This window comes from Leiobunum rupestre, chromosome 5 (assembly GCF_980474605.1).
Source record: "Leiobunum rupestre chromosome 5, qqLeiRupe1.1.hap1, whole genome shotgun sequence".
In the NCBI taxonomy this organism is placed as follows: Eukaryota; Metazoa; Arthropoda; class Arachnida; order Opiliones; family Sclerosomatidae; genus Leiobunum; species Leiobunum rupestre.
The window spans coordinates 7,403,461-7,427,457 of NC_143388.1; the positions used below are offsets into that span (position 1 = coordinate 7,403,461).

At 30.9% G+C, this 23,997-nt stretch overlaps 1 protein-coding gene across 2 annotated transcripts in view; it reads right to left on the reverse strand.

Annotated features, from left to right (window-relative positions):
• LOC149943436 (uncharacterized) overlaps positions 1 to 23,997 on the reverse strand; it is a 70,084-nt gene that overhangs the window by 23,431 nt on the left and 22,656 nt on the right. The window contains exons 1-3 of one of the 2 annotated variants that reach the window (XM_090175217.1): positions 19,907 to 19,932; positions 10,711 to 10,883; positions 2,697 to 2,859 (exon numbers count right to left, since the gene is read on the reverse strand). In XM_090175217.1, the coding sequence (XP_090031343.1) occupies positions 2,697 to 2,859; positions 10,711 to 10,788 (241 nt within the window). In that variant the 5' untranslated portion in view covers positions 10,789 to 10,883; positions 19,907 to 19,932. Of the gene's footprint in view, positions 1 to 2,696; positions 2,860 to 10,710; positions 10,884 to 19,906; positions 19,933 to 23,997 lie in introns of those variants that run through there. The other variant, XM_090175216.1, reaches the window with a different exon arrangement.

The window sequence follows — 23,997 nt, forward strand, 5'->3', positions numbered from 1 at the left end:
TTATTGGATCACTTAGCGGATTTACAAAGCCCGTACATTTTAAGATTTTGTTCGAAAGTGGCCGTGTTTTCACCAGATGTTCTATGACACGTACCAAAAAGTTCTTTCATTTTCCAAAGACCGTTAAATTATAGGGAACTATAGGAAAATAGGTGAAAATAAAGGAATTTATAGGGGGCATTAAAAATATAGGAAAATATAAGATTTTCATTTGCTAAAAGGGCGATTAGCCATTTTTAAAACACAAAGAATGTGCCTAGTTGACGACAGGGTTCGCTGGTTTAAACCAAGTTATTTTTCAAAAAACCAATGGTTTTTTTAATAATTTAGATTTTTTAATTAACTAAAAATTATTCCAAAATGTTTGTATATTTTCTTACCGAAATAAATATATTTCTAAAACATTTACAAGGGGACCACATTTCCTATATTTTCAATACCTTCCTATAAATTCCTAAGGTTTTCTCAAGTAGTATGTAACACGAAAACATTCCGTCGTCGTGTACCCTTCTTCATCCTATATTTCACTTTATTTTATCTACTGTTTTTCGATAATAATCCTTATTTTTGCTCATGGTTTTTCCTATATATTTTCCTTTAATTCGCTAGAAAATTTCCTATTTTTCCTATTAAATACTCGAGGCATTTTCCTGATCACCCTGCATTTATACAAAATCCCAAAACCCAAAATGAAACTAAAACAAAAACAAAGAAAATAAAACAATTGTTTTCAAAGAGATTGTGCAATAGGAATATTTTTTACTACAAATATTAATTTTTAGTTGATTGGTAATATGTATGCACGGTTAAACAAAAGCGAAAAATAGATTAAAAGTAAAATAAAACTGTGTTTAAAAAAACCTGATTTAAACAAAAAAAAACGTATTTTTTTCCAGCCCTGGTTGACGAAAACCAGCAGTTTCTCGTTTTGGCTGCTATGTGGCTCTACGTAAACTGAATTAAAAGTAATTGTCTATAGGAAGTAGAGGCGCTAGGGTTATTTTGTGGTCCCTATAATATTTTATAAGCTTATTTTTGACTTAAAGAGAGGCAATTAAACTTTAAATGTTGATTTGGTTACGGTACTTTCATTGAGTGTTTGCTTTTATTTTCAATTTATAATGTTTTGCCCATATAAAGTTCATTAAAATATGACCGCATTTCATCAAACCCTTTTTAAATTACAGGTTGGCTTGGCTATAGCCTACCTCAGTCGTTACTGCTTACAGGAGGGTCGATTTCAATACTTTTATTTATACTAAATGGCGCCAATTAAACTTCTTGGCGATAAGGTAATGAATATTGATTTATTACAAAAACCACTTTTAACACTATTTTAATCGAAAGTATATCAACCAAAAATAAACTGGAATAAGAACGTGAAAGAAGAAAATCAATATTAAAAATTGGCGGTTTATGGATTTTTAAACTTTGTACGTTTAAGACTGTGGGCGCCATCTGGTAGGTCTTTGGTTATTTAAAAATCGGCCTTTAATGGCGCTAGCTCCGGTGCAATAATCCTATACACTCTTTTACGCGCGTCTTTCCCCCATCAATGACCCTCCCACGATTTGCTCCACAGGTAGCTGCCATCAGTGGCGTCACCAGGATTTCAAAACTGGTGGCGCTTAAGCCATAAGCACTGGTCAGGGGCGTCCCATTGAGTGATATGGGGGAGGGGGGGGGGCTCCGAAAAAGGTTTGAGGCATTTATACCGACTAGGAAAAATGAAATTTTGATGACCATTTTTAAGTTTAAAGAAACATTTCGCAAAGTGAATTGGAAAAAGTCTTAATTTTAGGAGGCGCTTTTCAGAAATTTTAGGTGGCGCTTCAGAAATTTTTCAGGTGGCTCAAGCGCCGCCTAAAACACCCTAGCGACGCCACTGGCTGCCATCCAGGAGCCACAAACACAACACCCCACACAAGGAGAACGCAACCCGTCAAAAGTCGTGGATTTTCTCGCGTACATTTTTCATTGGCTAGACGCTTTAGCGCCTGCTGCCGTCGGAAGGAGAAAATTCGGAAATTGTCTCCCCCCCCGCCCGTAAAACGTGCAGCGTAAAGGCTCGTGACGCTCGTCCAATGAAATTCGTACACAACCGTTCGTTAGCGTGTTTAAAGGCTAGCTGCGTTCTCCTTGTGTTTGTTGCTCCTAGCTGCCATAGACGTACTGCACGTCGTTTATTCTCATTCGACCGAAATCCCATTCGACCGAAAGAATTTTTAAATGTAGCCCAATTGGTGGGGTGATTTGGTATTTTATTTATAAGGTATGTACTATCGAAGATCCATGTTTAGGTTAGGTTAGGTTAGGTTAGGTTAGGTTAGAGTTGGTTAAGTTTACTATTTCAGTTTTGGTTCAGTTACTTTTCTTGACTAGGTGAAGATAAAAATATAATTCATTTATATAGCAGCGTTCGGTCGAATGGGACACATAAAAACCGCACGTTTCGGCGGAATTCGGTCGAATGGGACACTTCAAAAACCGCCTTCGGTCGAATGGGATTTCGGTCGAATGGGACTAAAGCACTGCACGTAGCTCTACCGTGGAAAGTTCTTTCCCCCAAAACCCGTTCTCTCGCGTGTAGCACGGTAATGGCGACTCCCATGAAATACGCGCGTAAAAGAATCTATATGAAATGTGTTTCGATCTCCAACTATTCGAGGGAGTTCGCGCTTTAGTCTAGCTCTTACCTTTGGTTCTGTTGGTGTTGATCTCGCTGCTAAATTCGTCGGCCACGGCTTGCTTGACGACATTCTCCACGTGGCTGTCGTCCCTCCTGGGCTGGAAGGCTTGAGCCAGCGACGACTCTACTTTCGGACTCGGGGCTTGAGCCGCGTGTTGACCACACACAATCTATACATCATCGAAAACAGAATTTTGGTTAAGACGCAGTCTTGCTAGAGACACCATAAACACTTGTAGAGGTTAATAATAATAATAATAATAATTAGCTAGGCTAATTCCTAGGAGCAACAAACACAACACCCCACACAAGGAGAACGCAACCCGTCAAAAGTCGTGCATTTTCTGGTGTACAGTTTTCATGGGTTAGACCAAGGACAGTAGATACAGGGACGAGAAAGCAGGAAAAAAAATTTCGATTTTACACGTCTTCATATTCAAACAAACCGCGGCCATTGTTAAGACGTGGTCAGGGCCGGCGTTAGGTGGGGGTAAGCGGGGCAAAAGTACCCCGGGCCCGGGTCTCCAAAAGGGGCCCGCCGGAACTGGTGCCTAACTAAATTTTTCTGACTATTTCCAAAAAACCAAATTTTGTAGTAAAAATTACCCGGGGCCCGAAAATCCTAGCGCCGGCCCTGGACGTGGTTCACCATGGACAGTATTATTATAGTTAGTTTTTACCATTTTGATGTTAAATTAAAAATAAAACTACAAGCGTAAAAAAATAAGCCTCGTCAAGAACCGCTAAAATTACGTGACCGCCATTTTTTTGGTTTACAACTAACTCTCCTTGCGTTTAGTTTACTGTCCTTGGTTAGACGCTTTAGCGCCTGCTGCCGTCGGAAGGGGAAAATTCGGAAATTGTCTTCCCCCTTTCCGTAAAACTTTCAGCGTAAAGGTTCGCCCAATGAAATTTGTACGCAACACTGCGTTAGCGCGTTTAAAGGCTAGCTGCGTTCTCCTTGTGTTTGTTGCTCCTAGGTAATACCCAGGACACCACCTTAGGCCTAAGTCATCAAGCAACGTTTAAAGCCTTTAATTCAGGTGGCCGGGCTACAATTCGTAGGAGGGTGGTGGAAATTCTGGCTATTTCAATAGTTCTTTTTATAAAATAACCTTGGCCATCTTGTTGAAATGTTGCCTCCCCGCTTCAGCTGTGGATCCGTTTTCTCTCCCACTAAAGAGTTTATGAACTCATTCTTGGGCATTGGCTGAACTATTCCAGGGCAACATTTCAACAAGTTGGGCAAGCGTAAAGACATTTTATAAAATCAACTATTCCATTTCAATTTGTTTTTCACTCGAAGATCTATTTGGTCCGAGGTTCGCGTTTTAATTTTATTCTCGTAGACTTATTCTTCCGAGTATTTCGTAAGATTATCATTACTATAAATTTGTTCGTGTTTAGCTTTTTTTGCACCCTTTTTATTATGGACTTTTCTACCTTTTCGCTTATTTAACTATACAGGGTTGTCACAGTTTTTCACAATCAAATTCCCTGAGTTTTCCCTGACCATCTCCGGAGATTTTCCATGCCTTATTTTGTGCCAAGATTTTGTGTTTTTTTAACCTATATTTTAGTAAAAGCAACCAAAATTAAATTCCCTGACTTTTCCCTGATTTTTATACCCATATTCAAATTCCCTGACTTTTCCAAGAAGTCCAGGTTTTCCAGGTACCGTGGCAACCCTGCTATAATTTTGTTGGTTTGGTGTTTAAAGCCTTGCCGTACACTATGTGTTCATTTAACAATGGGTAAAGTTATCTTGATTTTAATTAGAACTATTATTGTTTTACATTTATGTCTTAACATATATATATATTGTACTACTCTGCTTTGCTACTTTTGCTTGACACCATGTGTTCTTTGAAACCATGTGTTCTTTTAACAAAGATTTAAGTTCTCTCGCTGTTTTACAGTTTCAAATATTTATTGTACTACAGTTTTACTACTTTTCTCTGTTTGTTGGGCCTTTGCCTGACAGTACGAGTTCATTTTCAAAAAAGGGGTAAGCTCTCCTTGCGGAGTTTCCACTTGGGCTAAGCGCAAAGACCGAAACCCCGAAAACCTAAATATTTAGAACAACAGGGGTCATTATGATTAAATATGCACTACGCATTTCGAGCAAAGTTGTACGACTGTTTATTGGGGTATTACGCAAATGGGCAAAAAATATCAGACGTGACACGTGTTCGGGGCCAGCCACCAGGGAAATTAGTGGGTCCAACCCCGAGTAACAATAGGTACTAATAGCGACAAAACAATAAAGGTATAATATGTAGGTTAATTCGTCGGAGTCGACAGACGCAGAAATATGGTCGGCAGGAATTTCCCACAAAGGAGTACGCGACGCTGATGACCCGACGTGGAAGTGAAAATCGTTCGTAATGACAGTAATTGCCGGCAGAGGGCCACGACCCAGAGCTGACGGCCAATGCTACCGCGAAAAAAGCGAATCTACAACGAGGTAATAATGAGAGCGATGGACCATTTCGAACCTCGCTTCGATGAAAACAATGAAACACCTGCGAAATTCGACGATTCATCGACATTTTAAAAAGAATATATAATTATTTTGTTCAAACAACGAAAATTTCGTGCGAAACAAATAGCAGCTTGTCTGGATTCCGTTACACTTTCATAATCAAAGCCAATACGTTGAAAAATCTCTGCCGGGTCTAGCAATAGGTGTTTCTATAAAATACGGGAAGTCACGTGTAAATGTTTTTGCTACGTCACTAGCTATAGTCATTGAAGATAGAGAGCGCGCGCTCGAGTCGATAAAAATTTTGCCATTTGAAGACCACGTGCGAAACGCTCGTGCCAATAAAGTACTAAAAAGCTTAAGCTCGCGGAGAAAAACATTTTATACTTTTAATTTTTTTATTCTTTTGTTTTATGGAAACACACCTATTACACCAAACTGAAATACCAATCAAATTATAATTTTTACGGTAGATACATTTTAAATTAAATAGTTAAATCTTAAGTTTATTTGAAGGCTAATTAATAATAATCAACTTAACTAATACCATAAGTGTATAATATTGTTACATAAGTGTGACGCTTCCTATTCTTCACATGCAAAAGTTTTACTGAGAGCTATTCACAAGACAGACTGCATTACGGACTTCGTCGCCGTTTTGCGTCCGCTCGCTAACGCGTCACACGTAGCCTTTGACAGCGCCTCGCCAGGGGGAGATTTTCTCCTTGTGATGACGTCACTCCGTTACTAGCTCTCAGTAAAATATTCCCCAAAGTGACAAACTTATGGAACAATATTATACACTTATGCTAATACCCAAGGCACCACCAAAGGCCTAAGTCAACTGGCGACTAGTGAAGCCGGGTTAAATTGCTAAGGAGGGTGGTGGTCAAGGTTCGTAAAAAAGGGAACTATAAGGTTGCCTCGATCGCGTGGTTTTGTATCAAAATATTACGGGTTTTGCGTTGCTATGTAAAATCGTGACGTCACCCAGATGAGATCGTATTGAAAATCAACGGAGGCTCATCTGGATGACGTCATCAATTTTAACTCGTACAGATATTTTCTCAAACATCTTCTTGATCGAGACCCCCTTGGGTGGTGCAAGCCCTTCATGCCACGCGAGCCAACAACTCCCTACACTCACTATTTCGGTTAACCTCAGAATACCCCTTTAATCAGTGGGGATAAAACTTGCCAACTCAACGCAGAAGGAGTGGTTCCGAGTTTTCACCCAATACCTCAAGCTGGGATCGAAGCCGGCTCCTCTTACTGCGAGGCAAGAGTGCTAACCACTTCGCCACCCACTGAAGTATTTGCGGCTGTTTAACAGGCCAAAAGTCAGCAGTTCAAGAAATTATTGTATTGACCGTAAAGGGACTGTACGTAAATTAAAAAGGGCTAATTGTATTAGACATGCCAGGAAAAGAAGTGCAGGCTGTACACACCAAGGTAGGTGTCTACACTCCTACAAGTTTCCCGTACACGTTTTCGAGGTCTGCCTAAACCTGTCTAACGTTTTAGGTTAAACTTCACTGACAAGGAGACTACCCGAGGTGATAATCACCGATTTGGTTGAAACTAGGTGGGCATGTAGACCTTATGGTAACATGAAATTTCACCAAGGGAAAAATTGCAATAGGCTTTAGTATTACCATGGCAACCGAAAATGTTTTTGACAACACAGTCTGTATAATGTCCCATTGAAAATAACAATTGATCAATTTTTACATATTTTGATCAAATTGACCAAAATTCATCAAAATATCATAAAATTCATTTCATTTGTTAATTTTGATCTATTTTTTTTTGGTTTTGAAATTTGAAATTTTTTTTAAATTTTTCACAGGGGGTAGGTACCCTTAGAAGTGCTCAGATTCCCATGTTATTTTCAATGATAAAATATACATACTGTATTGTCAAAAACATTTTCGGTTGCCATGGCAAAACTAAAGCCCATTGCAATTTTTCCCTTGGTGAAATTTCATTTTACCCTAAGGTCTACATACCCACCTAGTTTCAACCAAATCGGTGATTATCACCTCGGGTAGTCTCCTTGTGAGTTATTTGATTTAAATCTGATTTTTATTTTAATGGATTGTTTTATTAATTTGTTAAGGTTTTATGCATGTTTTTCTTGACAATTTGATAAATAATTTGACTGCAGCGATAACGTAAACTATAGTTTAAATTAATCTTAATTAAATTGAATTATTAATTAATAATAAAATTTAATTGCATTTCCTATGAATTGAAATTTCTAAAGAACCTAATTTCGTACATTTTCATAAATACATTCAAGTATAATACGTGATTTAAATCACTAATTTAAATCGGACAACCCTGAAACTTTGTAAAGCGAAATATCGTGACTTTTAACAACTTATCCTATCTAAAAGTTTAAAAATATACAGCGAAAAATGTTCCAAATCTAAACACATTAGCAATTGCAAACAAACACGGCGCAACTCTTCGAAATGTTCGGACTCGAACGTATTGTAAAAATGTCAAAAACACGTTTCAAGCGAAACGACCGGTTACAAAGATAAAAATGTAAGGCACCAAGGCGTAACTGAAACGCTATTTGTTTATCATTTTATTCAAATGATATACCCGTTGCGTTTTCTTTTTTACTCGAGGGACAACAACGAGGTTTTTAAATCCTTTAAAAACGGCATGAAAAGTCGTGGTCCTCTTTACCTGGCAAATGGCGAAAGAGCCAGTACTTAGAATGTGGGTCAAATGTGGCACCTTGCCGTCTTATACATTTTTTCTCACGAAGGGCTGACCCCCGCCCCCTTATTTGGGCAATAGCGCAACGGATAGAGGTACAACCCGAATAAAGAGTCTAACGCGACCCTTATTTTTACCCAATTGAAAAAAGAAACAAAATAATTAATTTTAACGGCACCTAGAAGAGGTTTAACAACCCGAGTCAGCGCTACTGGCGAATTTTCCCAGAATTGTTAAAGATGTTCATTCATGGACGCGGGAATGACTCGTTTAGGATGCTCCAGTGACTTTGAAATACGGTAGAACCATATTGCCGAACGCCTTCGCGAAATAATGCAGTTGTCATTTCCCGTATTGTTCAAAATTAAATTACTTTCGTCCTACTGCTCGAAATACCGCCGCTTGCGTTTATTTTCATTGTCGGTAGGCGGCGCGACGGTATCTCTCCGCGAAAGTGGGCCAACGGAGACCCGTAAAAAGAGTTTTTTATCTGGGCCTTATTGTATCGGCAGTCGTTAAAATTGAAAAGATTCCCCGTTAAATTAACGATCTTATCGAACCGCCACTTGGCGATCTTCCGATAAAAATACACTTGGTAGAAGCTTTAGCTTACGATTTTAAAAGGGGTTGATGAACTCTTATTAACTGTATTCCTCAGAAGTTCAATGATTTAATTTCACGTCACAATTGTTAGTATTTCTTTATATAGTAATACCCTTCCTTTAACTGTATTAGTAGGTATGGCGAAAATAACTACTCTGTACGATAATAATATAAAATCATTGCTTGCCAGATCAAAGGAAGCTCGAAATCCGCGTGAAAGCGTTGCCAGTTTTTCCAGATTCAAATTCCCTAAATTTTCCGGGTTTTTATTTACCATTTCCGGAGATTTTCCCTGACGTATTTTATGACCAAATTTTGTATTTTTTAACCTTTATTTTTAGTTAATGTTTCCTAATTGGAACCGAAATTAAATTTACTGACATTTCCCTGACTTTAGACTAATGTTTGAAATTCCATGACATTTCCCAGAGTTTTAGCCTAATTTTAAAAATTCCATGACATTTCCCTGATTTTTAGACTTTTTTTTAAAAATTACAAGACATTTCCCTGATTTGTAGACAATTTTTTTAAATACCCTGACATTTCCCAGAGTTTTAGACTAATTTTAAAATTCCCTGACTTTTCCCTGAGTTTTAGACCAATTTTTAAAATACCCTGACATTTCCCAGAGTTTTAGACTAATTTTAAAATACCCTGACTTTTCCCTGCGTTTTAGACTAATTTCTAAAATTAATTCACAATTCCCTGATTTTCAAACTAATTTCTAAAATTCCTTCACAATTCCCTGATTTTCAAACTAATTTCTAAAATTCCCTGATTTTTAGACTAATTTTTAAAATACTCTGACATTTCCCAGAGTTTTAGACTACTTCTTAAGGCCTTTTCACACGAGCCAACTTTTTGATCCAACTAGATGAGTCAAATTGAGTTGAGTAAACTAGTTGGTTCGTGTGAATAAAAGTTCGATGAGTTGATCCACCAAAAAAGTACGCGAGAAAAAAATGGATCACTGATCCATTTTTGCTGACTCAGCATTTTGATTTGAAAAGTTGGCTCGTGTGAAAAGGCCTTTAAAATACCCTGACTTTTCCTTGAGTTTTAGACTAATTTCTAAAATTCCTTCACAATTCCCTGATTTTCAAACTAATTTCTAAAATTCACTGATTTTTAGACTAATTTTTAAAATACCCTGACATTTCCCTGAGTTTTAGACTAATTTTTAAAATACCCTGACATTTCCCTGAGTTTTAAAGACCATATTCAAATTCCCTGACTTTTCCAGGAATTCCAAGTACTGTGATAGCCCAAGTGGTGTCTTAACTAATGCTAGCGTACATCAGCTTATAAACGTACTTCCTTTGCAGCATAGTTTTGCATAACAAACTATTTGAAAAACGTATGTAACCAATTTATGTTTTGATAGACAACTTGTAAAATATTTCGGTTTCGTGCAAAATAAAATAAAATTTAATACGCCTCTTTGTCTTTTCACGAAGATCAAAGTGTAGTATCGTTTTCGAATCAGCTGTTAAATACATCTTGTCAAAAATTACAATTTGAGCCATATATTCCATACATACTCGCTTACATTATTTCAGGGGCTAAAATAAGGATTTTTTAGAACTTCCTAAAAAAATAACATACTAAACCCCGAAAAACATGATTTCAATAGAGTAGTATCGCTCTGTAGCTTTGGGCTATGGCCGCCATTTTGAGGGCAGTTTTTCCGATATTACTCTATGAGCTATAAAAGCAGTTTTAGCCTTGGAATTATTTTATGTTTAATATCTTTTTAAATACTAACAATAGTAACATAATAATTGCGATAATTTCACGATAAAATCCGAGTTTTAGCATGGCCCAAAACTGCCCACTATTTTAGGCCCTGCATTATTTTAGATTTTACTTTTTAAAGGATTTCTAGGCGTTTGTATATATTTTTTTAAATCCAGGGTCGGGTGAAGTGAAACCAGATTGGTAGAGGTTAACGGTAATAGTTAGTTGCCACCACCGTCCTACGCATTGTAACCCGGCCACCTGTTTAAGGCATTATAAGTGGCAAGATGACTTGGGCCTAAGGTGGTGCCTTGGGTATTAGCTTAGCTGATTATTATTTATTATTATTAATTTACATAGACCCAAGACAAACCATACTTTTTATTCATGGATAATTTTACCACGATGAGCAATATTGCAATTTTCATTGCGCTTATAAAGTTAGAATAAAATGATTTTTTACCGTAATGGCTTGAGCTAGAAGTGTCACCAGCAGGACTGTCGTGGACACCTGTTCATTTCTTCGGAATAAAGCGGTCATCTTTGCGATTCGAATTTCAGAATGATTGACTGAAGAGGCTTTTCTCAGCCGTCTCCACTTCAATTGACAGAATTCACAAGTTCATCGAGATATTTCTGCGAAATAAAGTAGAAAATATTTGAAATGTGTAACTACAAATATTACTTAAAAATATCGAAAAAAATGACTCGTAGCTGTAGTTATCGGACACCCACCGATTCCTTTTAGATTTTTGGGGAAATATTTGAGAAATGACACACAGGATGTGAGCAAGTTTACATTTGTCGAGAACAACTGATTGCCTTGAAGTTCCTCGAGTAATACGCCCCGCAGAACTCAAAACGTTATAATTTTTCGATTCGTTAAATTATAATTTTTACGTTCATGTATTATTTATGTTTTCTTGGCATGCGAACTCGTTATTCGTTAACGTACGTTTCTCCAATTTGGCGAAGGTTCAAAAAGGTAATACGGCTTATGGAACATCAACTTTACTAACTCAGTTCCAAAACCGCGTAACTCGACTTACGCGAATTTGCTTTTTTGTGGCGTTTTGCGAAAGAGTTTTACAACCTTCGTTTCAACTGAAAAATTTCAAAATAGTGCCCATACAATTTCCAAAATTATAAATTCTGTATTTTTTTTTAAAAGCATAGCGTAATTTATTTTTGTTTTCACATTTATATATCTTTAAAATTTAAGGAAAATCATGGCAATTATTTTTGAACATTCAATATATATTTTAATATATATGTTGTTTATTAAAATTGTTCTAGAAAAATTCCCGAAATGTCTCTTAAAATACAAGCATTTATCAATATCTAATCCTTCGCATATCGCAATTTCTTAATGCTAACCTTCAATTTCGTTTGCAAAGAATAACTTTTTAACATCCGCATCTTAATAGTGCCCGTATATTTCCAATATTACATTTATATTTTATAATTTTTAAATTACATTTATATATCATAATTTTTAAATTACATTTATATTTTATAATTTCTAAATTACATTGATATTTTATTATTTTTAAATTACATTTATATTTTATAATTTTTAAATTACATTTATATTTTATAATTTTTAAATTATATTCATATTTTATAATTTTTAAATTATATTCATATTTTATAATTTTTGAATTAATTTATATTTTATAATTTTTAAATTACATTTATATTTTATAATTTTTAAATTACATTTATATTTTATAATTTTTAAATTACATTTATATTTTATAATTTTTAAATTACATTTATATTTTATAATTTTTAAATTACATTTATATTTTATAATTTTTAAATTACATTTATATTTTATAATTTTTAAATTACATTTATATTTTATAATTTTTAAATTACATTTATATTTTATAATTTTTAAATTACATTTATATTTTATAATTTTTAAATTACATTTATATTTTATAATTTTTAAATTATATTTATATTTTAAAAATTTAAATTACATTAATATTTTTAAATTACATTTATATTTTATAATTTTTAAATTACATTTATATTTTATAATTTTTAAATTATATTTATATTTTAAAAATTTAAATTACATTAATATTTTTAAATTACATTTATATTTTATAATTTTTAAATTACATTTATATTTTATAATTTTTAAATTACATTTATATTTTATAATTTTTAAATTACATTTATATTTTATAATTTTTAAATTACATTTATATTTTATAAATTTTAAATTACATTTATATTTTATAAATTTTAAATTACATTTATATTTTAAAATTTTTAAATTATATTTATATTTTATAAATTTAAATTACATTAATATTTTTAAATTACATTTATATTTTATAATTTTTAAATTACATTTATATTTTATAATTTTTAAATTACATTTATATTTTATAATTTTTAAATTACATTTATATTTTATAATTTTTAAATTACATTTATATTTTATAATTTTTAAATTATATTTATATTTTATAATTTTTAAATTACATTGATATTTCATAATTTTTAAATTACATTTATATTTGATAATTTTTGAGTGAATTATTTTGAGATAGCTGGGTTTGGAACTATGGTAGCGAAGTATTTTCCGTTGCGCATTCGTACAAGAATGAAATAATGAATTATTTCTCTAACTAACGTTGTGACCTATTTCTAAACACAAGAAACAATTTGGGCGATGTGGGAAGCCCGTTCAATTTTCTAAAGTCAACGGGTATCTTGAAAAAAATTTGGAAAATTAATTAAATGAACTAAATAAAATGGTCTTTTTAATTAAATTTTATTATAATTTTATCAAAAGGTATTTGATAAAATATAATTTGATCGAAATTGGAACCCATTTATTTTGATCAAATAACATTTGACCAGAATTTGATAAAATCTTGATTTATCAAATAGCATTTAATCAAAATTTAAAAAAAAATTAATTTAACCAATAGCATTTGATTATAATTTGATAAAATTGTATTTGTTTAAATAATAGGTATTTTTAAAATAACTTGAAATTGAGGAATTCAATGATTTGGTTAGTTAAAGTTAACTAAATTTATAAAGATTTTAATGTATAGCAATAAGTATTTTAGGTTAAATTTATTGTATATTAAAAAATGTAGATATCAAGCTAAATTAGTAAAATTTAAAAAAATGGGGATTGTGGGCTTTAAATGAGGATAAAGTACACTGTACACGACACTGAATATCCTGGTATGTCGGGCGTCCAATTAGACACTCGAAATGGGCACGCACGTGGGCAGGGGATCAGGATGTCCCGATGGATCCTAATCCGTTTCGTACTCTCCCCGAAGACAATTTTTCACTTTTGTTTGAGGAAAGATGCGTATTCTGCCCTTAAGAAGCGGATTTTCAACAAATAAAATGTGTTCCTTAAACAACGTGGTTTACCCTCATTTCTATAAAAACCCAATTTTAAGTAGATGATCAAACCTTCATACAACCAATTTTTCTAAGAAATCGCATTTTACGAAATATTATTTTTGTCTTGCTTAGAAAATCTGTTGTTGAATCTTAAAACGCACGTTATTTACTTAAATTGCCTTACAACTTTTTTATATTTAACAGAAAATACATTGATTAAACTGTTTTTAGTGATTTATTTTCAATTTTACACAAGATATTTCTGAATTAATTTGTGCCTCGATTATTTTGTTCTACTTCGAAAAAAATATTCGATTATTTCGGTGTAGCTCGGAAAATTTGTGTCGATCAATTACTTTGGTATTAGTCGAAGCATTTTTGTCTCGAATTAATATTTAAAAAATAATAATAATAATAATAATCAGCTAGGCTAATACCCAAGGCACCACCTTAGGCCTAAGTCATCATGCGACTTTTGAAGCCCTTAATTCAGGTGGCCGGGTTACAATGCGTAGGAGGGTGGTGGCAAGCCCTGCATGCCACGAGATCGAGCCAACAGCTCCCTACACTAACTATTACCGTTAACCTAGACAAGTTTTTATAGAAGGGGAAACCGAAGAACTCGGGGGAAAACCCCTTAAACCAGTGGGGAGAGAACTTGCAAACTCTACGCGGAAAGAGTTGTTCCGAGTTTTCACCCAGTGCCACAAGCTGGGATCGAACCCGGCTCCTCTTGCTGCGAGGCGAAAGTGCTAACCACTCCGCTATTTTATTATAGCTCGAAATTATTTGATCCGATTATTTTATAACTCTAATACTTCATGTCTTGATTATTTTGATATAAATCAAACAATTTATGTCTAGATTATTTTTATATAAATCGAACAATTTATGTCTTGATTATTTTGATATAAATCGAACAATTTATGTCTTGATTATTTTGATATAAATCGAACAATTTATGTCTTGATTATTTTGATATAAATCGAACAATATATGTGTCGATTACTTTGATATAAATCGAACAATTTATGTCTTGATTATTTTGATATAAATCGAACAATTTATATCTTGATTATTTTGATATAAATCGAACAATTTATGTCTTGATTATTTTGATATAAATCGAACAATTTATGTCTTGATTATTTTTATATAAATCGAACAATTTATGTCTTGATTATTTTTATATAAATCGAACAATTTATGTCTTGATTATTTTTATATAAATCGAACAATTTGTCTTGATTATTTTGATATAAATCGAACAATTGAAACGAATAAATTATTTTAAATATTGCTGACGAAATCGACTAGTTTCGAAAATTTCATTGTCAGTATTTTTAAGAGGAGCAAAAAATAACGATTCAATAAATCGAGTAGAAAATCGCTTTATCGACTAATAGAATTTGAACAACAAATATGCAAAAAAATCTGCCAAAAAACATGATCGCTAACGTCAAAATATTTCCTAGAAAACGAACGTTACACGAATTCCTTTACATTCCAAAACGCTTAATATATTTCAAGCTCTATTTCCCAAGATTGACCAATTTTCCTGGTTTGAGTGAGAGACGAAAATTGATGATAACTTTCAATTTTGTTTTCGTGAATCTGGCAAACCGTAAACGGCCATACAAGACACATTTTTGTCCCGGGCAATATTACCATCAAGATTCGAAACCGCCAAAGGGCAAAACTCGGGAAAAGTATTCTACGCGAAGTTAATTACTTCTTAAATATACTCTGGTTTTCCGCCTTAGGCTGACCATTTTTACGAAGGACCACGAATTCCCAGCTAACGGAGTTCTTTCGTCGAGAAATGAAACGTACGCGTTATAAAACATAACAGAACAACGCCATGAAAACCCCAGTGATAGAAACGATAAACCAGTTTCATTCCGCGTGTATAACATCAATGTCAAACCATTTTATCTTCTAAATAAAAATTTAATTAAATTTCAAAATAGTCATTAGATTAATGTACTCGGAAAAGTTCAGATACTTTATTTTCAAAGTTCACTTTTAAATTAGTCGAAAAATCACGTAATAAATTCCAACGAAAACCAAAAACGTTAAACTTCCGTTCTGGTAAATTAAAAAATCTAAATTTAATTACTGGCTAATTACATGTTTTTACTAAATCATAATTCAACAAAAAATTACGCGGAAATTTCAGTTTGAAATTTACCAATTAAAATTACTAATGTATTAAGTTTTATAACAACTATTTTAACAGTAAAATAAGCGGTTACTTAGATTGGTAAAAAAAAATACTAGTGCAATAAGTACGCGGTAATTTCTGTTTGTAAAATTTTCAAAAACAAATTTGATATGGTAAATTACAAACCAATAATCGGAATACAAGTAAAATACGCGGTAATTTCAATTAATAATTTACTAAAAAATTACCAATAACATAAGATAACTAAACCCTCGTTTTACTAGTAAAATAAGCAGAAATTTCAGTTAGTTTTTAGTATTTTACCAATTAAAATTACAATGTGTTAAATTTCAAAAACAAATTTCACAGTTAAATACTCTATATAAACCAAGTTTATATTTTACCCAATTTGAAATGAAAGAAACGCTAATATTATAAAATTATAAAACAGTATTTAGAAATTTGTTTTGTAAACAAGTTTATATTTTAACAAATTTGAAATGAAAGAAACGCTAATATTATTAAATAAAATACTCTATAATTATAGATGGTAACCAAGTTTATATTTTAACAAATTTGAAATGAAAGAAACTTTAATATTATTAAATTATAAAATAGTATTTAAAAAAATTTCCGTTGGAAACCAAGTTTATATTTTAATCAATTTTAAATTAAAGAAACGCTAATATTATAAATTAGTATTTATAAATTTTTCAGTGAATTATTTAATCCTTTTTGAAATATTGTACGTAATTATTTCAATCGAACATTTAGCTGGCGTTGACGTCACTTGCCTACGAGCAATGTCGGCTAGAAAATCAATGGCTAACGTCCTGATGCTAAAATTACGAAACTATAAATGAATATACCGGTAAAGAAAAGCCGCGAGCGAGCGGTAATGGCTTCGAAAGTAATTTCGCTGTTATTTCGTGCGACGGTAATTTTCCTCGAAACATTGGCGGCAAAGAGCGTTTAGACATTTTTCAACGTGATGTTTTATTCAATTCCGAAGGGAATGAAATTCCTTCCAAGTCAACACGAGAAAACGGATTTCTTCCAAAGCTATTTATATTAAAACGACAGGTTTCCAACGAGTTTATATCGAGTATCACCGGGTTAACGTGTTTGTTTGCTAGTTTTTGATTTTCGCGGAAATTTTTTATACGTTGAGGCGAAAGTTCAGATCTGCCAAATTGAACTAATAGAGTGGTTTGCGAATAGTAGCAAAAACTGGTATACTGGCTTCAATCACTACATTTTCTTTAGCTTTTCCTTAGACGCAAGAACTGACTTGATTAGAATTAATATTTCACACGATTTGTACTGTGTAGTGTCTAAATAATATTTATAGTCACTGTCCAAAATTGTGATTTACTGTTACTCTATTTTAAAAAGGTGTTTATATTATATTAAAAACCTTTGTTTAGCGTCCGTATTTGTATTACGCGGTAGAGGCAAATAACTTAGATAATACACTAATTAAGCTTTATATGTGATTAAATTAAATTAAATTAAAAACGAAAACAGGAATTATATTACCGAAATTTAAATTATAATTCGAAATAAGATAAGTTAATGTTAAAATACATATGGCAGTAAATATACCATAAATCAAATTCTGTCTTAAATTACCATAAATCAAATTCTGTCTTAAATTACCATAAATAAAATTTTGTCTTTATTTACCGTAAATCCAATTCTGTCTTAATTTTCCATAAATAAAATTTTGTCTTAAATTACCATAAATCAAATTTTGTCTTAAATTACCATAAATCAAATTCTGTCTTAATTTACCAGAAATCAAATTCTGTCTTAAATTACCATAAATCAAATTCGGTTTTAATTTACCATAAATCAAGTTCTGTCTTAATTTATTATAAATAAAATCATGACTAATTTATATATCGAATTCTGTCTTAATTTACCATACATCAAATTCTGTCTTAAATTACCATAAATAAAATTCTGTCTTAAATTACCATAAATCAAATTCTGTCTTAATTTACCATAAATCCAATTCTGTCTTAAATTACCATAAATCAAATTCTGTCTTAATTTACCATAAATCCAATTCTGTCTTAATTTACCATAAATCCAATTCTGTCTTAATTTACCATAAATCAAATTCTGTCTTAATTTACCATAAATCAAATTGTTTTAATTTACCATAAAACAAATTCTGTCTTAATTTATAATAAATCAAATTGTTTTAATTTACCATAAATCAAATTGTCTTAATTTACCATAAATCAAATTGTCTTAATTTAACAATAATCAAATTCTGTCTTAAATTACCATAAATCAAATTCTGTCTTAAATTACCATAAATCAAATTCTGTCTTAATTTACAATAAATCAAATTTTGTCTTAATTTACCAGAAATCAAATTCTGTCTTAAATTACCATAAATCAAATTCGGTTTTAATTTACCATATATCAAATTCTGTCTTAATTTACTATAAATCAAATTCTGTCTTAATTCACCATACATCAAATTCCATCTAGTTTATAAATCAAATTTAGTCTCCCTTAATTATCCACAAAAAATCAAATTCTGCCTAATTTATAAATAAAATTTAGTCTCCCTTAATTATCCAACAAAAAATTCAGTCATTTACAAGCTTATTTACGTCAATTCAATAATAATACGTTCTGATTCTCGGTCAATCTTAAGAAGAGGAAATATCCAAGGCAAGAAAGCTCCGCCGAAAGTTAAAGTGGCCTATTTCGAGGGGTATTTCAAGTAACTTTTCTACCGCAGCTTTTTACAGGAGGGTGCGACTTCGCGCAACTAGGTTATCGCTATAAAAGTCTTTGCTAATATCTATAGCGTTTTAAGGTCTGTTAAAACTTCCCTATGCGTTACAGGTTTTAAATGACCTTCCTGAAATACTTGCCACTTAATAAATTTGCATCGTTGATGCGGAGGAAATCTTTGAAATCGCCAATACCAGTATTCCTTGTTTAGAGTTTTAAATAAACATTCCACCAATTACTACAACCGTTATAAGTCGCTGCGTGCGTTAAAACAATTTTAAATTCTATTTCGATCTGGTTAGTTGTTATTGACGATGATATACTATTGCAATTATACGCAATATTATTCACTTATGGTATTAGTTAACGTAATGTCAAGATTTTGAGATTAACAAAAACTTACATAGTATTATTCGTATTTTGCTACACCGTATTCAATAATATAACAATATTATAGGATATTTAATTAGACGATAATACGTTATATTTCTCATTATCACGAAAACTAATTTTTTATATTTTAAATACCATAAATTTCTAATTAGGCGATTTCAGAAACTAGTTTAATATCCTATTTAATATTTGGTATTATCTCGTAACCAAAACCCTTAATTTTAATATTTTAAAATACCATAAATTTGTTAGGCGGTTTCACAAATTAGTTTAATATTTAATATTTTATTTAATATTTACTGTCATTTTATTATTATAAAAACCCTTCATATTTTAAAATATCATAAATTTGACAATGCGGTTTATCAAATTAATTTATTTAATATTATCTTTATTATTTACTATTATCTTGTTATAACGATAAAATATTTACTGTCATTTTATTATTATAAAAACCCTTCATATTAGTTTATTTCATATTCTATTTAATATTTACTATTTTTAAAAGAAACTTCTAATTATTTGTCTTGTTATAACGAAAACACTGAATTTTAATAATATAAAATATCATAAATTTGATACTTTGCGGTTTCACAAATTAGTTTATTTAATATTATATTTAATATTATACTTAATATTTACTATTATCTTGTTATAACGAAAACACTGAATTATAATAATTTAAAATATCATAAATTTGATACTTTGCGGTTTCACAAATTAGTTTATTTAATATTATATATAATATTATACTTAATATTTACTATTATCTTGTTATAACGAAAACACTGAATTTTAATAATTTAAAATATCATAAATTTGTTAGGCGATTTCCCAAATTAGTTCGTATCTTTTAAATTCCCTTGATTCCCAAACGTTTGAATTATGTCAGATTAACATTTAAACCGTAATAATGTCGACACTCAGCGTGGTTGCGAAGGGAGATAAAACTTACTCAATAATTGTCAATGACATCGACGAAATATCCAATGAGAGTTCAAACGGTATATCCACAAATAATCACTTAATATAGGAGCATCTTTGTTCACGTAAATTTGACAAATTTGGAAGTTAGAATAACACACGGCGACTGTCCGAACGCAACGCACTCGCGGGCCACTAAACAGTCACTCTCGGCGACTTCACTCTGGGAAAATTGTTTCGCCGAAAATTACCTTGGCATCCCCCTATTGAATTCCCCCCTTCAATCTCAACTCTCCTAAATCCGACCACACCCCTCTCTCTCCCCCCGCGTGCCATTAGACGTGGGCTCACCTCTTCCCCAAACTAGGGTTGATATAGTACATTTTATCATTGCTGGATACGCGCTCTCCGCAGTCAGTGTCGTAAGATGTCGCGTGGTGGGTGGTTCGAAAATCCGAACTGCAGCCGCGCTCGCCTACGCGCCTTTACTTTTTCAACCTACCACTTGGCCAAGGTCTCGGAGAAACTCATACAATACGCCTTTTTTACGGTAGACGTAGGACGATCTTATAAAGCAAGCGTGATTTATTTAAAGTTGTTTTTGAACTGTATTTGTTTTATTATAACCATATTTTTGCAGTTGGTACAGCCATTAACTATGGTTGTCTACAGTTATAAACTTTTTAATTTATTTTATTTATTATTATATTTATTATTTTTTTATTATTTGTATTTATTATTTTTATTTATCATTTTTATTTATTATTTGTATTTATTATTTGTATTATTATTTTTATTTATTTTTTTTATTTATTATTTTATTTATTATTTTATTTATTATTTTATTTATTATTTTATTTATTAATTTTTATTTCTTTTAATTCATTTATTGTTTTATTTTATTTATTCTTTTATTTTATTTTATTTATTCTTTTATTTTATTTTATTTATTCTTTTATTTTATTTATTCTTTTATTTTATTTATTCTTTTATTTTATTTATTCTTTTATTTTATTTACTCTTTTATTTTATTTATTAATTTATTTAATTTAATTTATTCTTTTATTTTGTTTATTAATTTATTTTATTTTATTTATTCTTTTATTTTATTTTATTTATTAATTTATTTTATTTATTATTTTATTATTTTATTTTATTTATTATTTTATTTTATTTATTAATTTATTTTATTTATTATTTTATTCTTTTATTTTATTTATTATCTTATTTTATTAATTTTCAATATCAATGTTAACAATTGTGGCATTGAAATATTACATGAAATCGGGTCTTCGGGATACTAACATTTTAGACGTAAAAACTTGTTTTACAACCTCGTTTTTTCTAAAAAAAAATTGCATAAAATTAAAATACATCGTGGTACATACCCTACGGCCTCCTATGTAAATGTAGTTATGTAAATGTTACCTTCCAGGGCTTTAATGGAATGTCACCTTAAGCATCTACCCCTTTTTTATAAGAGCACAACACAAAAATAAATAAACTAAAAACTATTTTTTTAAATTTACATAAAACAAAATATTTAAGTGTATTTTACCTTAACTTTCTATATATTAAATCCGCATTACTTCATCTGTGACAACAATAAAAATTCTACAGAGCCCTTAAAAAAGAATTAATTATGCAGGAAAAGTGTTCTTTTTCGGTGGCGCCACTAGGGATTTTCCGAAATTAGAAGCCCAATTATTTTAGAATCTTAAATTTTTTTATGAAAAATATTCATTACGAGGGCCCTTTTTTAGAAATATTTTCTGGCCATTTTTAAATATTATCTAACCATTTACTTAGAATGTTTTCTGGCCATGTTGTTTATGATATTTTGTAGCCATGTTTGAGAATATTATTTGACCATGTTTGAGAATGTTTTGAACACATTTTTAGAATATTTTGAAACCATTTTTAGAATATTCGGTGGTCATGTTTGAGAATATTTTGAACCCATTTTTAGAATATTCGGTGGTCATGTTTGAGAATATTTTGAACCCATTTTTAGAATATTCGGTGGTCATGTTTGAGAATGTTTTGAACTCATTTTTAGAATATTCGGTGGTCATGTTAGAATATTTTGTGGCCATGTTTGAGAATATTTTGAAGCCATTTTGAGAATATTTTGAAGCCATTTTGAGAATATTTTGAAACCATTTTTAAAATATTTTGAAACCATTTTTAGAATATTTTGAACCCATTTTTAGAATATTCGGTGGTCATGTTTGATAATATTTTGAACCCATTTTTAGAATATTCGGTGGTCATGTTTGAGAATATTTTGAACCCATTTTTAGAATATTCGGTGGTCATGTTTGAGAATGTTTTGAACCTATTTTTAGAATATTCGGTGGTCATGTTAGAATATTTTGTGGCCATGTTTGAGAATATTTTGAAGCCATTTTGAGAATATCTTGAAGCCATTTTGAGAATATTTTGAACCCATGTTTAGAATATTTTGAACCCATTTTTAAAATATTTTGAAGCCATTTTTAGAATATTTTAACCCATTTTTAGAATATTTTGAAGCTATTTTTAGAATATATTGAGGTAGTTTTATGACATTTTAAAACCGATTAATTAAGACCCCTGCTAGAACTATTTCGACCCGCTCAAAAAATATCTACAGCCTACCTCAGAATAGCTCTAATTCTCTAAACATTGAGGAATGTGTCAATAGTGTGTCGGAGCCGTCTTGTTTGGCGAGAGAGAGCGCGAGATACTTTCTGATCTAATGAGACGGAGTCGCTTTAAAAGGACACGCCGGCTGCAGCTTTCGACTTCTATCAAACGAGTTGATTTTTTTCGTTTCATTTTATTTCTTTGATATTTTCGCTCCCCAACCGCGAGCCGGGTTTCTCGAAAAAGAGGCCACTTGTTGCTAATCCCCCGCGATTCTTTCTTTCGCCCAGAAAAAGAGGGTTTTGAGGGCTTTTAATGGAACCTCTCTTCTGGCCCAAAACTCGTTTCATTTTATATTTTTTTTCTATAAAAATCGATCTTTTATATCGCGAGATTTATTTTTATTCGAAAATCTGCGCGTACCACTCGCGTCAGTTACAAACCAATAAATTTTCGCTTTATTTCGATGATAATTTGAACCAAATAGATAGGATCTACGCCTCGAATTCCACTACATCTCCGTTTTCCCCCCTAAATATTTTATTTTCACTACTTCATTCAAAATAAAACTACCGTCTGAAGCATAATTGTACTGAACTTTACTTTTTATAAAGTGTAAATATGGTGAAAATATATTTTATTTTCGACCTGAATTAAAGAAACATTTAAATTTATCTTTATAGAAAGTATCAAATTTGTTAAAAAAGTTGTATTAAATGCAACTTTTTATGAAGTATAAATTTAGTTAAAAACGACATTTAACACGAATTAAAAAATGTACAAAAAGAAAATTTCTATGTAGTATAAATTTACTTTAAAAATATTTTATAATCAATATAAATTAATGAAATATTTCAATTTAGAAAATTGTACCAAAATAAAATTTCTATAAAGTAAAATTAACTTTAAAAATATTTTATATTCTATGAATTAATGAAATATTTCAATTTAGAAAATTGTACCAAAATAAAATTTCTATAAAGTATAAATTTACTTAAAATATATTTGATATTCGACATGAGTTAAAGAAGAATTTAAATTATGAAAATTGTACTAACTGAAAATTTCTACACAGCATAAATTGAGTTTAAAAATATTTTATAATCAATATGAATTAATGAAATATTTCAACTTAGAAAATTGTACTAAAAGAAAATTTCTACAAAGTATAAATTTACTTAAAATATATTTGATATTCGCCATGAGTTAAAGAAGAATTTAAATTATGAAAATTATACTAAATGAAAATTTCTACACAGTATAAATTGAGTTTAAAAATATTTTATAAATATTTAATATTCGTGATGAATTTTAATTTTTAAACCAATATAATTAAAATCATGTCCAACCAAATCATAGTTCTAATTATCTCGTGATAATGAAGCAATCGTAAAGCTTTAAAAACGTTCACCCAATAACACTACTGAATAAAAAAACATAATTCATAATTAATATTCAAAAACTCTCATCAATGTAATAAAATTTCTATTAATT